The sequence below is a fragment of the Desmodus rotundus genome, chromosome 5 (genome assembly GCF_022682495.2).
Source record: "Desmodus rotundus isolate HL8 chromosome 5, HLdesRot8A.1, whole genome shotgun sequence".
NCBI lineage: Eukaryota > Metazoa > Chordata > Mammalia > Chiroptera > Phyllostomidae > Desmodus > Desmodus rotundus.
Genome location: NC_071391.1, coordinates 125,281,959 through 125,297,255, shown reverse-complemented (window position 1 = coordinate 125,297,255; position 15,297 = coordinate 125,281,959). Strand labels below are relative to the sequence as shown.

At 45.6% G+C, this 15,297-nt stretch overlaps 1 protein-coding gene across 2 annotated transcripts in view; it reads right to left on the bottom strand.

Annotated features, from left to right (window-relative positions):
* RHOQ (ras homolog family member Q) overlaps positions 1–15,297 on the bottom strand; it is a 39,853-nt gene that overhangs the window by 6,777 nt on the left and 17,779 nt on the right. Inside the window, exons 3-4 of one of the 2 annotated variants that reach the window (XM_024552854.4) lie at positions 819–983; positions 432–527 (exon numbers count right to left, since the gene is read on the bottom strand). In XM_024552854.4, coding sequence (XP_024408622.3) covers positions 432–527; positions 819–983 — 261 coding nt within the window. The remainder of the gene's footprint in view (positions 1–431; positions 528–818; positions 984–15,297) is intronic. The other variant, XM_045189469.3, reaches the window with a different exon arrangement.

Here is a 15,297-nt window from a genome sequence, read left to right as displayed (position 1 = left end):
CCATGGGTGTTAACTGAAGACAGAGAGCCTGATTTGGCACAGTACAAATAAATATTTAAGTGATTACAAAGGGCTTACAGATCAGCACCTTTTTTGATGCCTCTTTCTACACATGACTTACTGGGAAAATACTGTTAGTGGCATCAGAATCTGGGTTCTAGAGTCAGGCCATGACTGAAACCCAGCTCTGCCATTTATTACCTGCCAGACCTTTCAAGTTACCTGACATCACCAAGCCTCTGTTTTCTGTTCAGTAAAAGAGGGAACTAGTCAGACCTGCCTCAGAGTCGGCGCAAGGATGAAATGAGATCATATGTGGAAAGCACTCGGCACAGTGCCTGGCATACAGTAAGTGCACAATAAATGCTAGCTTCTAGCATTACTTTAGCTGCTTTTACACTTATTCATAAATTCTGTAAAGGTTCCGTTACCTCTTTTGCTAGTTTCTGTCCTTGTTCCACACATACAGGTTTTTCTTTCATATCATTCAGTCTTGCTAAAGTTTTGGGGTCATCTCGGAGATCAATCTAATTAAGAAAGGTCAATAATGTCCCATAATATTACAAGTCTTTAAAATGAATCAAAGCATGTAGTCCCACTTCATCCCCACACACCAGTAAAAGATTACACAAAGGAACTTAATTTTTAAAAGCAACCAATATAATCGCCTTGTTTCAGCACCACTTTTTCCAAACTGCAACAGAAGCCGCTGTAAGTTACAACCGATCGCTAGTCCTCAGGACCATCTGTCTCAGGGTCACACCACAAGCTAGGCCAGGGACAGTCTTCTTAAACGAGTGAAATCAAAGCAGACGTACCTGAGTTCCTATTAATAAAAAGGGTACATTTGGTGCATATTCCTTCAGTTCTGGCACCCACTCCTCTTTCACATTTTGGAATGAGGCTGGATTTACCACAGAGAAGCATATAAGGAAGACATCAGTCATCGGGTAAGACAAAGGCCTCAGACGATCATAGTCTTCCTAAGGAAGAAAGAAAAACCTCATTATTTCCATCTCCGTGTCTTTAGTTTACTAATAACTTGTCCGTTAGATTAATGTGGTCAAGGAAACAAAATCAGAAGTATTCTGCATGGCATTCTACATAAAACAAGATAATCCCATTTGTTTTTGTTGCTTTAACTTTTGAAGTTCTGAACACCAGTGGGCTAAGAATACAAGACCGTTGACAACTACAGTGAAACTTAGAGAAAGTATATTGTGATTACTACAGTGGTCACTGGAAACACTTTTACACGGAAAAGTCTGCACAAAGAATTGCTAGCTAGATGTTGTCAGTTATTTATAATAACTAACAGGTACTGAAAGTTTACTGTGTCAGGTACGGAGCCACATGCTCACCCAAGTCTTACTTACTTAATTCTCATAGCAACTATATGATAACATAAGTACCATTATCCCTGTTTTCCATTTGAGTAAACTGAGGCACAGAAGTTAGATAACTTGGGTGAGGACGTAGAGCCAGTAAGTAGAAGAGAGAGTATTTAGACCCTGGCAGGTTCATGCTTACCCACCACACATCTTCACTGAGACCTTAAATCTTTGCTTTCCCCATCTATATAGGGTTTTTTTTTTTTCAATTGTGTCTGTGCATGTGAGTATGTGTGTGAAAATATAAAGACAGAAACATATAGAAGGGATTCACAAAAAAACCCTTTCCTCTCCAATTCCCGTGACTGAAGTGGAGATGTTTTCACACGTATCTTTCCAGTTTTTTTTCTGTGCACGTGTACACCTACAGCTGTGCGTATGCACACACCGTACTAGAGCAGCCGCGCAATCCATGTTGTGCTGCCCCCTTCAGGACGTCTTGGAGATCTTTCCAGGTCAGAACACATTAGACTGCCATAGGATCTCAAAGTGCTGCTTGGTATTCCACGGAAGGGCTGTACTATTGACGGCTTTGGCATCTATCACAAAAGGCAGGGAAGATCCTGTTTGGCTTAGACCATCTTCTAAGACACGAAATTCTGCTTATTTACGTGCTAGTGAGTGAACAGAGTCAGGATTCTATTTTTGTCGGGGCTAGCCTCTCATCTGGTTTCAAGGAAACTTTATTTTGGGCCGAGGCCACCACCCTCTTAAATGACCTACATCACTACTAGAACTGCAGTGCACGTGGAACTGAAGGGACAAATATTAAGAGCAACTTCCACTCGGAGTTTCGGCAGCAGTATTTCTCTCGGGGAACATTCTTGCACATACGTCATCTTCTCACATTTTCCTCAGTGTACTGTTCAACTCAAGCATCTTAACAGCTCAACGTCTCGACTTAGGAGTTAACCCGTCTGCTTCCCTGTGATGCTTCCAACACAGTCTGGAGCCGTGGGCACGAAAGATTTCTCAAGTGCTGGCTATTACAGGACAAGAAGGGAAAAGCCATCCCCAATCTTCTTTACCCATTAATTTTAAAAGTAGAGGCTCCTAATTGTTTTGAATAAAGCAGTGCTCTGCTATTATGAAATTAATAAAAGAAATCAAGTAATGTGGGTATGAAACATGTTGCACCCCAGGCAATTAGTATCAGAGGACTCCTATCAAAAATAGAGTATGTATTTAAAAATCAATTTGAGTGTAAAATAGTACAGTTGGGTGCATTAAATACACCTTCTGCACTCTGCTGCCTACTTCAAACTGCATGTCAATCAGGGGGGCAGGGAGTGACAGCATTTAACCTTAGTGTCTACCCAGCAACTCTACATTCCAGAGAGAAAACTTGGTGTGGTCAGGGAATGGGGTGCTCTTGTTAAAAATCTCCCCTCATTGCCCTGGCTAGTGTGGCTCAGTGGGTTGGGTGTCATCCCGCAAACCAAAAGGTCACCAGCTCAATTCCCGGTCAGGGCACATGCCTGGGTTGTGGGTTCAGTCCCCAGTCAGGGAGCATACAAGAGGCAACCAATCAATATTTCTCTTTCACATTGATGTTTATCTCCCTCTCTTTCTCCTTCCCTTTTCCTCTAAAAATAAACAAATAAAATCTTTAATTTAAAAAGAAATCTCCCCTCATTCATTTTTAGATCTCCAGTTTTCACAGAATTAGAAATGGGGATACTATCTCATAGGATTATGAGGAATAAATGAAATTATGCAACTAAATCCCTCAGTATAGTGCCAGGCATGTAAAACACTCCAATGCTTTCACATAAATTCTTCCCCATAGGAAACTGACTCCCCTATTCCTCTGTAAACGCATGCAGGATCCCAGCAGTCCCACACCAGTCCGGGTTTTGCATCTCTCTTCAACCATACAGAAGAAGCTCCTTTAGTGAGAAATAAAATTTTCTACACTGGCATCAAAACACACAAATCAAACGGAGGTCTCTTGAGGACAGTATAATCTTCAGATTAATAAAAGAAAATATTATGACTATACTAATTAGTCACTTGGGGACTCAAGATCCTTAAGATTATTGAATATAGTATTTCTAAGAAAACCAAATGAGATTTTTAAATGAAATTTTACTTTACAAGCAAGTTTACCTCATCAGGGAAATAGAATGTGCATTCTTTTTCTCAAAGGCATTGCAAAGAATAAAAAGCAAATGCAACATTCTCTAGAAATGTTTAATAACACTGATGCAAATATTCTACAGAACGTAAGTGGGGTATGTATTGCTTTCATAGCCATAGTGAATACTGACTTTCCTCAAAGAGGGGCATGTGGGCACAAAAGGAAAGAAATTAGACTAATCGTTTCTAGATATCTGTTAAATTACAGATTTTGTTGAAACAATTAAAAGGGGAAGGATTTGTCCTGACGGCTGTGGCTTGGCTGGGCACTGTCCTGCAAAGCGAAAGGTCACCGGGTCGATTCCCAGTCAGGGCACACGTCTGGGTTGCAGGTTTGGTCCCGAGTCAGGGCGCATGCAAGAGGCAACCGATCCATGTTTCTCTCTCACATCGATGTTTCTCTCTCTCTCTCTTTCTCCCTCCCTTCCCCTCTCTCTAAAAATAAATAAATATAATCTTTAATAAAATAGATTTTAAAAATGTGAAGGATTTGGGTTATAAAAAATAAAACAAAAACAAGTATGTTTAGAACTCCTTAAAAACAAATGTTACCTCTTAAAGTCTCAACTACCTAAAATGAACTCCTTCTGCCTGTAATCTCCAACTAAATAATTGGCAGTTATTATAAGAATGAGACCTTTCTGCTTCCATCCAGCCTGAGTAATTAGAAGTCTAATAATAGACAGCACATTAAAAAAATAAATTATCCCCTATGCATACTGCGCCCTGCATGCATACCGTTGAGTGAACTCAGTGTGAAATTCTGGGTTTGGGGAGAAAGAAGTTTCATCTCCAGCTATGTCGTGTAAATGTGACAACACAAAGAAGGTTAAATGCGCAGCGCCTGCCCTTGACTTTCAATAGCCACTTACCAAAGCCAGAACTTCTGTTTTCTTCTTTTCATTCAATCTTTATTGTATTTTTCCATTACCATTTATCCCCCTTACACCCCCTGCCCCCAACAATCACCACACCAATGTCCTCGTCCATGAGTCCTTTTTCCTTTTGCTTACTCCCTCCCCACCAACCTAACCCCAACCTGCCCCCACCTCCAGCAACCTTTTGCTTTGTAGGATGTGAGGCCAACTCTCTGGTGTCCTCTTAATTAACAGATCGATTATATTTTAGTTCCTTAAAAAAGGTAGGCTTTACCCATTCCAGCATGGTACCTGGAACCTTCCCAGTAGAGAAAACCATACTAAAGACAACTGTCTCACAGCAAAACCATGGAAACAACCATGAGTTCGATCAACAGGGATATTGCACTGCTTAGCAGAAGCTTCAGTTTCTGACCGGCTGGCCAAGCCCCAGAAGTACCCATTTTGGTAGAACTCTCTTCTGGCAGCTCAGCGATTACACTTTCCACTCTGGTCAAGAGTCTCTGATCTGTAACAACCACCCTGACCCTTGAAAAAGATGGTACACTTACACGTGACCAAGCTCCACAGACAGAAAGGGACTGAATAAATGTGCACAGAGAGCAAACAGAAGACCTTCGGGTGCAGAGCTGCAGCGGGGCCGTCGGGCGGGAGACCCCTTTTTGCACACAGCTCGGCCAGCGGGGCCCGTGACCATCCCCCTGCTAACCGACCTTTGTCCCCTTCATGTGGCCCTGGTGCTCCCTTCCTACTTCAGTGAATTCTCTTTAAAACACACACTTTTAGCTTGTGAATGCCTATTTAAAATACCTATCTGGAACATGAACTTTAGGCAAAGCCAGTCACCTTGGCTAGGACAGGCCCTGTCATGCTTTGTGGACTGGCACGCTGTCACACACCGGCCACTTAAAATCAATGAGCAAAGACTCACTGAGACTGTGCTGCGTGGGAGAGGTCCTAAGGACACACAGACAGAAACACAAGAAATAACAGTCCTCTCTGGAGCTTAGAGTTTAGTTGGAAGCTCAAGACATATACATATAGAAAGACAGTCAAATACAACAACGGGGTAAAGAAAAGCGGAAACTGGGCAGGTGGATATGTAAATGCTTAATCCAAAGGAACATTACTAGGCACCTCCTGTGTGTCCAGAATGGTGTGGAGGGCAATCATTAGGGAAATGGTGTGAAGGGAGAAGACTCGGATCCCATTTGGTTTATATGACACCTTGTAAACGTTTGCAAAGCGCCGTAAGATTCTGTAAAAATAAGATTCTGTAAGTCGTAAACAAGGCGACGAACGCAAATGAGCACTAGCAGTCAGTGCCCATTAAGTACTCGCCCACCTCCGGGGAGCTCTGCAGACCTTGGAGCCACAGCCTGGAAGAGAAGAAATTGCGGTGCTGGTGTGGGAATGTGCATAGGGCTGGCACCGAGGAGGAAGAATCTGACAGGTGGAGAGACACACAAACATTTCCAGCAGTCCCTGCTCTTAGGGAGTTCACGGTAAGAGAGACAAATGCAGGTGAACACCGCATTACATGTCAGAATGCGGTAAATACCACGAGCTGTGATTAGGGGACACAAAAAGTCTTCTTAGAGGAGACGGCCCTAAAGAATGGAGAACACTGGCACACATATAACCTGCGAGCAATGTGGCCTTGGTCAAATCACTTCCTTCTTAGAGGCTTAGTTTCCCTGTCTGCAACATGGGCGAACGTCAGTGGCAAACGCTTTGAAGACTACAAAGTGCTCTAAGAACGTATTACACTCCCAAATAATCCAGCATGTTACTTTAAGATATAGCCATTTATAAACACCTACAAGCGTCTCCCTCGGTAACAACCTTGAAAGATAAAAAGTGGGATCACAAGCGACTAACCCTTCAACAGACAAGCCCCAGACTTCTAAAGCCTAAAACGGCTTCTGACTACTTTAAGAGATACATACGATGTAAGACCACAAAGAATGCCTGTGACAACTTGTGGCTCGTGGTATGTGAAGGAAGGATGCTGTCACTTCCAAAGCACACAGTAGCGATCTGAAACATCTGCTTCTTAGGAGAAGCCCAAAGGTCTCGGGCACGCTCTTAAAACACTGGGACCCCCAAAGGGTGCTGTACTGAAGTCAAGGGGCCGCATGGACTGAAGCTAGCTTCTGAAGATGAAAAATGCCTTGTCATAAACCTAATACGAACTATAAGCATTCCTACAATAATTCTTTGTAGTCTATGAAACCTTGGTTCCTTTGTGTAGTTCTTCCTGTCACTTTTGAGTTCATTTTGTACTAAACTTTATGAAATGATAGTATCACTTTTCACCACCTTAACAATAATTGTGTTTTTCACAGAATTGGGTTCAGTCTCTTTTGGGAGCATTTGGGTAAGTTTGGTTCAAAATACATCAGTGATGAATTTATTGAATTTGCCTACTACCTCCTACTACGGCAAAGCGAAAGAAAATTTGATGAAGAAATGGACTTTTTTTAAGTACTATAAATTCCTAAGAGGTAACTATGTTTCAAAAACTTTTCAAATATTTGGCTTTTTCCCCCATCTTCAGTTCAGCTGTGAAATGGTGTGTGTGTGTGTGTGTGTATCATTAGTTCTTAGTAAAAGAATTCTTGAAATTGAAGGTTTAGCTTCTCAGTTTCTGCAGCTGTCATCTTCATATATTTCGATTTATAGTAAGTCAGGCTCCCCATTGATGTTCCAATTATTCAGGAGCTAGTGAAGCAGACCTTCCTTCCTGACTGCCGATTGACTAACTCCTGCTTCGCTGGCTGGAGAAAACCGAAGCTGAAATGCGCTAGAGCAGAGACAATCCGCCAGGGAACTGGCCCTGCTCTTATCTAACTGTGTCATTATGAACCAGCACTTCCTCTTCTCGAAAAGGAGGGGCTGAACTAGATCGCCACATTACATGGTTAGAAATGCTCAAAAGAACTCCTTTTACCCTGGTGAGCAGCCCTAGTAACAGATTTAATGTGGGAGGAGATTTAACCGACTGGGTGAAAAATCAAGCTTTAGAATTCCGTTTTATCTAAGCTGACCCCACAAGGCAAGAAGATCAAGACTTAGCTAAATATGGCCCTCAGGCAAGCTGTAGTTCCCCATCTGTGAGGGGAGGATAAATATAGCATACACACGTTGAGATAAATGGTCAAGTGTTTTGAGCTCTTCAACAGACGAGGCTGACTTTCCAAAAAAAGACAAACCGCAACTTCAGAGCCTGTGCAGTTTCTTCTGTGCACCGTGAGATGGCTTCCCTCGCGGCAAAGGACGTAGGGCTGAAATTCTGCACTGTCTGGAGCTCTAATGACAGGTCTCCTTCACTAAAACAGAGGTCGGCTGGCCAAAGGCACGCAGAGAGAAGGTAAATGTCAGGTCACGCTTCCACGTGGGATATTCCTTTTCCAACTTCCTTGGCACAAATTTCACATTGATAGAATATTCATTCATCTCTTATGCCAACAAGCAACGGGCTGAGCAGTGTCCAGGGGCTAGCGAACACAGACAGGGCCCCTGCCCCGAGGGAGCTCACAGTGTGACAGAGGGGGGCCAGTGCTCTCAACGAGGGCAGCGCTGCCGCATCCCGGCTGCTGTTTTAAATTATGTTTTATTGATTGTGCTCTTACTGTTGTCCTGATTTTCCCCCTTTACCCCCCCCACCCAGCACCCCCCACTCCCTCAGGCCATCCCTACACCATTGTTCATGTCCACGGGTCATAGGTGTAAGTTCTTTGGCTGCTCCATTTCCTATGTTATACTTTACGTACCCATGGCTATTCTGTAACTACCTATTTGTACTTTTTAATCCCCTCACCTCTTCACCCATTCTACCCTACCCTCCTTCCATCTGGCAACCATCCAAAGGCCCCCCCCTATCCATGATTCTGTCTCTGTTCTTGTTTGCTTAGTTTGTTTTTTAGATTCAACTATTGATAGATATGTATTTATTGCTATTTTATTGTTCAGAGTTTTGACCAGGCTGCTGCTTGTTTGAGAGAATTTAGGAAGTTGTGAAGCTCGAGCTAAGTCTAGCCATTCATATGGAAAAACCACTCTTAACTGCTTGGGTGGGCTGTTAAGTTGGGTGGGGTGGAGCTGCAGGTGATCTCCAGGGTGGGGCCAAAAGAATTAGCCAGGCTGATGGAGCCTCAGATATGGCACACCCCTGCTGGCTCCCTGACTCTGGAGGGGGCAGGGGGGTGAGAAAAGGAATGATGGCCTCTGCCCACCTTTCTGTCTGGGAGGAAGCTATCCCCCAGCTCTCGCCTTGATGCCACCAGACACATCAGTTCCTCCCAGTAAGCCACTGGTACCTTTCAAGCTGATACCCTGGTGCTGGAGCTCAGAGGGAATGAGTCTGAGTAAGTCCACATGTGGATTCTTTAAGAGGTACTGCTTGGGACTCCAGAAATTTCTTACACTGACTCAATCCCCACTGCTTTTTGCAGCCAGTAACTTATCTTCCTGGCACTGGGACCCTGAACTAGTGGGGTCTGGCATGGGGTTGGGGCTCCTTGCTCCTGAGAGGTCCTTCCCAAATTTTTATCCACCATGCGTGGGTGTGGGGCCAGCCCGTTCCACATTTCCACTTCTTCACGCCTCCACCCCCCCAACCAGTCTGGACGGATGTGGTTTCTTTAATTCTGTAGTTATCAGACTTCCACTCGGCTGGATTTCTGACGGGTCTCAGCAATGGTTGTTCTTTAGTTTAGTTGTAATTCTGATGTGATTGTGTGAGGTGAGTGGTGTTTACCTCGGCCTCCATCCTGACCAAAAGTCTCCAGGGGCTGTTTTGAAAATGTGGAAGGTGTTTTTGATTGTCAACATACATGGGGGAAGAAAGAGAATCTTCAAGTGCTATAAATTCTGAGGAGGGAACTGTTTTTCAAAAACTTTTCAAATACGTGGGCTTTTTTTTCATAATCTTCAATTCAGTTGTAAAATGGTACGTAGGGTACCCCCTACTGGCGTTCAGGGAGCCAGGGTGCTACGTAACCTCAGTGCATGGCTGGTGGGTGTACTGCCTGGCACTGATGAACGTGAAAAACCCTTTTAGAATTCCCCAAACCCAGGACCTAACTCTGGTGTATCTAAAAACACAAAGCATTGTTTTTGCACAGATTTAATGAATTTTCTAGGAAGGTAATTCAGTGGAAACTGAAGGAGAAAGGTAAACGGTACTTTATTTTGTTCAAAACATTACAGGAGTCGCTCCCAGCTGCAGAATACGTACACCCCCGGCAACGTCGCTCTTAGGACCTGAACGGCCGATGAACCACAACCACGCCAGTCACCGTTTGTGAGCAGTAACATCCACGGTAACTCCGCCTCTAGGTGTAGGTACGTGACTACTTCGTTACCAGTTCCGGAGAACTCAGCTCTGAGAACTTAGGAATTTAATACTGAAATAAATATTTTTATGGTGGATCACTTTCCTTTTATTTCTCCTTCACATTACTGGTAGGATCCTATACTCATTTCAAATGATGTATATAGAGAAGTTATATTTCCTGTAGAATTCATCTGAGGATAGGCAAAGGAGAAACACTTGTAAAAGGGGGACGAGTCTGATTTGGTTGAGGCACCGAGTCAGGCATTCAACAAATTGGGACAAAAGTGACCATAAATACAAACTGGGATACATGCGATGAAGGAAAAGAGCCAGGTGCTTGGAGAGAGACTCACCAGGATGACCTGTTAGAGGGAGTGACATCTCACCAGAGAGCTGAGGGAAGGTTTAGGGAGCCAGATACAGGACAGTGTGCAGAAGCCCTGAGGCAGAAAGCCCTGGCAGATACTGGGAAAAGGCCAGCTGACAAGGTGGGGCCGGAGAACTAGCCACCCTGTACCACCAGAGCCCACTGCAATGGGGAGTCAGTAAAACGTTGGGAAAGGGGAGTCGTGTCTTTTTTTTTTTTTTTCAGAAGGCCATTCAGGCTGCTTTGTGGAGAATGAATCAGAGGTGGGCAGCAGTACAGGGGAGAGTATTACAGTTAACTCAGAGACGGTGGCTTGGATCGAGTGGCAGCAGTTGACAGCTAGAGAAATGGTGGAAGCAAACTCAGGCTTGCACGATGAACTGGCTGTGTGGCCAGAGGTCAGGGAGGCCTCTGGAATAGTCCAGGGTTCAGCCTGTGCAGCCACACGGATCATGTCTTCACAGGAAGATGAGGAAGACTGAGGGTGGAGAAGCACATTAGGGAGAAAATTCAAGAGGCCAGTTTTGGTCATGTTAAGCTTGAGATGATGAGAAAACTGTCAGAAAAGTGTACCTGGAGGAGCTCCCTGCCTCTTGAGTTCCAGACCCCGCTCCAGAAGCCTCCTTTGGTCTAAACGGGAAGCATCTCAGATTCAACATTTCTGAACCAAACTCATTTGTTCTCCCTCAAACCTGCAACTCCTCCTGTGCTCACCATCTCGGTAAAAAAATGTCAGGTTCAAGGTCCTCGATATCCACCCCAAACCCAGCAAATCAGGCAGCTGCCCAGCCAGTCTCACTGTCCTTTCCCTCTCCACACTTCCACACCTGCGCAGCTCCTGCTCACCTTTCAGGCTTTGGTCTAGAAATCTCTTCATCCAACAAATGCATTCTGATTAAGCGGTGCTAGGTACTACTGTAGCACCCAGGGCTTTTCCTGTCATTCCCTTTCTTCCACTGAATAAGGCTGCCTCTCTTCTTATCTGTTATCTCCACAGAACTCCCTGAACGCAGGGGACTATTCTTCAAAGCCCAGCTTACAATAACAGCTTACTATCTTGCTGAGTGAATGTGGGTAGCACGTGGAGAGGTGCAATCAGAAAGGTAAACTGCAGTCAGGTCACAACTGACTGGCACCAGACACTGAGATGCTATCTGAGCCATTGAGTTCCAGGGAGGGACAGCAGATACAGAACTGGTGATCAATAGATAAGGAAATATCGGGAAAAATCTCTGCAGACTGCAACTCTTTTCTGATTAACCAGATAAGACCCCTTACCTACCGTTTTCTTCTCCTTATAAAAAGGTCAGCTTGACATGAGATGTTAGGCCAGTTTTGAGGGTACATAACCCACCACCTTCTCAGATCGCAGGCATCTGAATAAAGCGCCCGTGAAGATTCAATCCTTGTCTCTGCTTATTGGTTCTGGTAGTGACAGGCTGCACCAACACCGACTTTTCTGCTTTCACTTTCAGCATTTTAGTTCCTGCCGCTCCTTCTCACCACTGCCTCTTATTCACTGTTTCAACCTTCATTCTGCCTAGGTATGAAGGGCGTTACTGACTGTGTAAGGACCATCCTTCTCCTATTTCCTTCTTCCCAAAACTGACTTTGGTCAGGACCCCCTTCTTCATCTAGACACATGCCCCTGGGGATCCTGATCCCATATTTAGGCTAAAAGAATTCCTGGTTGGATTAATCCAATCACAGCATTTCATTCCCCACCCCCTGGCCAAAGTCACTGGTTCTCAGAGGAGCACATGACTTAGGTAAGTCCACTCGGTTCTGATTAGCCAAGGTGGCTCCTAACAGACCCCTTTTTTTCCTGCTAGCCCTCTGCTTTCTCTCTCTCCTTTCCTTCCTCCCTCATCTCTCACTCAGCATATAGTTGCTATTCACTGGGCCCCATCTCTGCAGCTCATGAAGACTGTTCAGGGACCCCTCTGTATCAGCCATTGCTGTCATCCCTGTATCACACTGGAGTAGAGACCACCCAGGACCAGCTATTTAGAGGGAGGCATGTGTAATAACCAGGCCTCACACTTCCATGGGAGCAGCCCTCTCACCCTTCCCAACACTTGGGCTATCGAGGACCTTTGGTCATTGTGAATGCAGGTCACCTGGGCTTCTCATGGTGGGGGCAGCGGTGGGGCCAGGGAAGGGGAACAGTCAACAAAGAACTGTGCGTAATGGATGGGCCACATCCACAGGTAACACCATTCTCCTTGACTATGAACTAACACCTGCCCTCTCTGCCTTTGAGGCTAACGAAGAGGCTCTCGAAGACTGAAGTTTCTCACTGGCCTTTTAAAATACCAAGAAGGCAAGCAGTCATGCCGTAAGAGAAGAAAGAACTACACCCTGAGTAAGCCTGAGATGCTGGCTTTCCCCGTGCCCAGATGAGGCAGCAGGCTGCATGGCAGGCTTAAACCATGCTTACAAACCCATCTGGGATCTGATTACTTAAACTGCACTCCTTGGCCAAACATACAGTAAAATCTTCCATCCGAGGATGAAGAAGGCTTCTTGGCAGGCAGGCAAAATGGGGATGACCTAATGTAGTTCACAAATGCGCTTTCACAGAACAGGCCCTTCAAAAAATACAGTTTTTAATGGGGTGATGAAAATGTTCTGGAACTCAATTGAGGTGGAGGTTGTGCAACATTGTGAATGTACTAAACGCCACTGAATTGTACGCTTTAAAATGGTTAATTTGATGTGTGAATTTCACCTTAATTTAAGAAATATACAGGACTACGAGTGTGCAAAGCTGGACCCTTGCAAGTACTCGCACACACGTGCACACACACACACAGAATAACAGAGATTTCTTTGAAATTGCAGAGAGGTAGAGCATGCAACAGAAATGCCTGCAGGCAGTCCCTGGAACCCAACACACCAACCCCTCAGGGCCTGCATTAATCCTCCGGGTTCGCTTCCCTATAGCGGAGCACTTGAGCTCAGCGTATCCTCCTCCGTGCCTGTTTTATCCCCCCTTCTGACTGTTCTGCATTTCTTCCTTCATCTTCTCCCTGCCAGCTGGCCCTCTCGTACTCCAGGAGGCTCCCAGCAGAGCTCCTCCAGGCCTAGAGAGACTAACCACATCACATACTATAGCCTAATTGACTTCACAGCTCCGAGAAGAACACCCCGCTTCTGCTTTCACATGAACCCCAACTATCCCACTGAACCTTCACCATCAACCTGTGAGATGGGGCAGCTCCCATGTTCCTGATGAAGAAACTGAGTCTCCAAGAAGAAGCTCATCACTTGTCCAAAGTCACGTGAGGGCAGGGCAGAACTGAGGCGGGAACATAGTTCTCCTAACAACTAGTGCAGGACCCACCTGGCTCCTCTGTTTTAACCTGGCAGTAGACCGTAGGTTCTGGACACTGACCTTTTAATCTTTGAATCACAGGCTTATTAGCTGTGTCGCCTAGTATTTTCTGTTTCCTTTAGCTATGAAATGAATTACTAATAGATGCTTCCTCTTCCGCTGTTGGGAAGATTAAGCGAGCACTTAACGTTTGTGGTGGCTGCCAGCTTATAGCCACACCCACTAGCTGTCGTCCTCCACTGAGTATCAGCACGTTTGGGGCAGAGGGAGAAACGGGCAGAAAATGAAGACTGAGGGTAAAATCGACTTTGTGAAAAACACACTAAGTTTTGCTGGCTTAATAAGTGCTTATGTTAATAGGGTAGGCAAGGACTGAAGTCAGGTATTTTAGTAAAATACCTAAACATAACTAAACCAATATAGCTCAAATACATTGTTTTGTTTTGTTTTTTAACCAAACAACAGTTACTGAGACCTAGGAGGTTTAACAGTCACGATGCAGAGGGACTGTACGTGGCTACGACGCCCTCGCTCGCTCGAGCTGCGGACAGCCCCAAGCCGTTTTCAGTGGCCCATGCCAGTGCCCTCGGTGGTCTAAGCTCAGCCAACCCAGGATGCGGACTTCCCATCGTAAAGAACCTGGTTAGGGAGGCAGGACATTTACGAAGAGAACCAAGAGCCGGGACAACAAGATCAAAGAGAAGCAACACTACAGGCAGATGAGAACACTGGAAGTAACAACAAAATTTTATAGCAAAAGCACCTAATAAAAGTCGTTCCAGTAGTTCCAAGAGTCATTCCCTTTTCTGTAGCCTCATAAAAACCATGGAGGCAGGGCTGGGACAGGTGCAGTCATCCCGCCCCTCGGGACAGTGTGGGCTGCACCCAAGCCCAGGGCACTGGGTGACAGTGGCAAAACTATCACTGGAGCAGGTGGACGGGTCAGGAGGAGAGCAGGAGTCGTTTTCAAGCTTTGAGCTGTGGACCCTGCAGTCTGGCCACATGGCACAGGAACCTGCGAGGCTCCAGCTCGAAGCCCTGGCCTGTGTCGCCCACTCTGCAAGTCTGGCTGTCGGGTCAACCCCTCTACTGAGTCTGTGTTACGTGCTGCCTGGAAAGTCAAACAGCACACAGCTCCCTTCAGAGAGCAGCCAGCTTAGATAAGCAAGCCGGCAAAAGCCTGGCGGCACAAGGCAGTCATTGGAGTGATGGATTCAGGTCTGGAGCCAGAGGCCGGCCGGGGGCCCAGCACGGCCTCTCACGGGCTGTGTGGGCTGTGCATGTATCTCAGTATCTGAGTCTGTTTTCTCACCCATTTAAGAGAAATGGAGGGGAACTGGTAGGACAGTATCCCCTACCTCACAAGGTTGCCGTTAGGAGTAAGTGGGATAAACAGGTCCAAAGAAGGCCTCAAATGTAGGCACAAAATTAGTGACAAGAGACACTTACAGTAAATGCCACAGGGATTCCGGTCCACCTCTAGGACTAGAAAAGGCTGCATGAAACACCTTGTCCTACGTGGGGCCCTCCCCTCCCGCACAGCCCGTCGCTTTACCTAGGAAAACTGTCCGGACCGTCCCCCGACCACCGCCAGGGCTGCACGTGCTCCTGCCAGCCTCCCGGCTGTCACTGACACCCGTAGGCACAGCTAACAGGTCCAGGAGAACTACCGTAAGATAGCCGAATAATTTGGTATGAGGCTACATTTTAAGAGTTAAATTAACAGAAGTCAAACCATAATAGTTATGAGTCATCTGTAGTGTGGGGCACCCTGAGCTGACAGAGACAGCTGAGAACTCCCAGATCCATCGAGGTAACTAAAGTGTACCTGAAGAAAGCTGTAA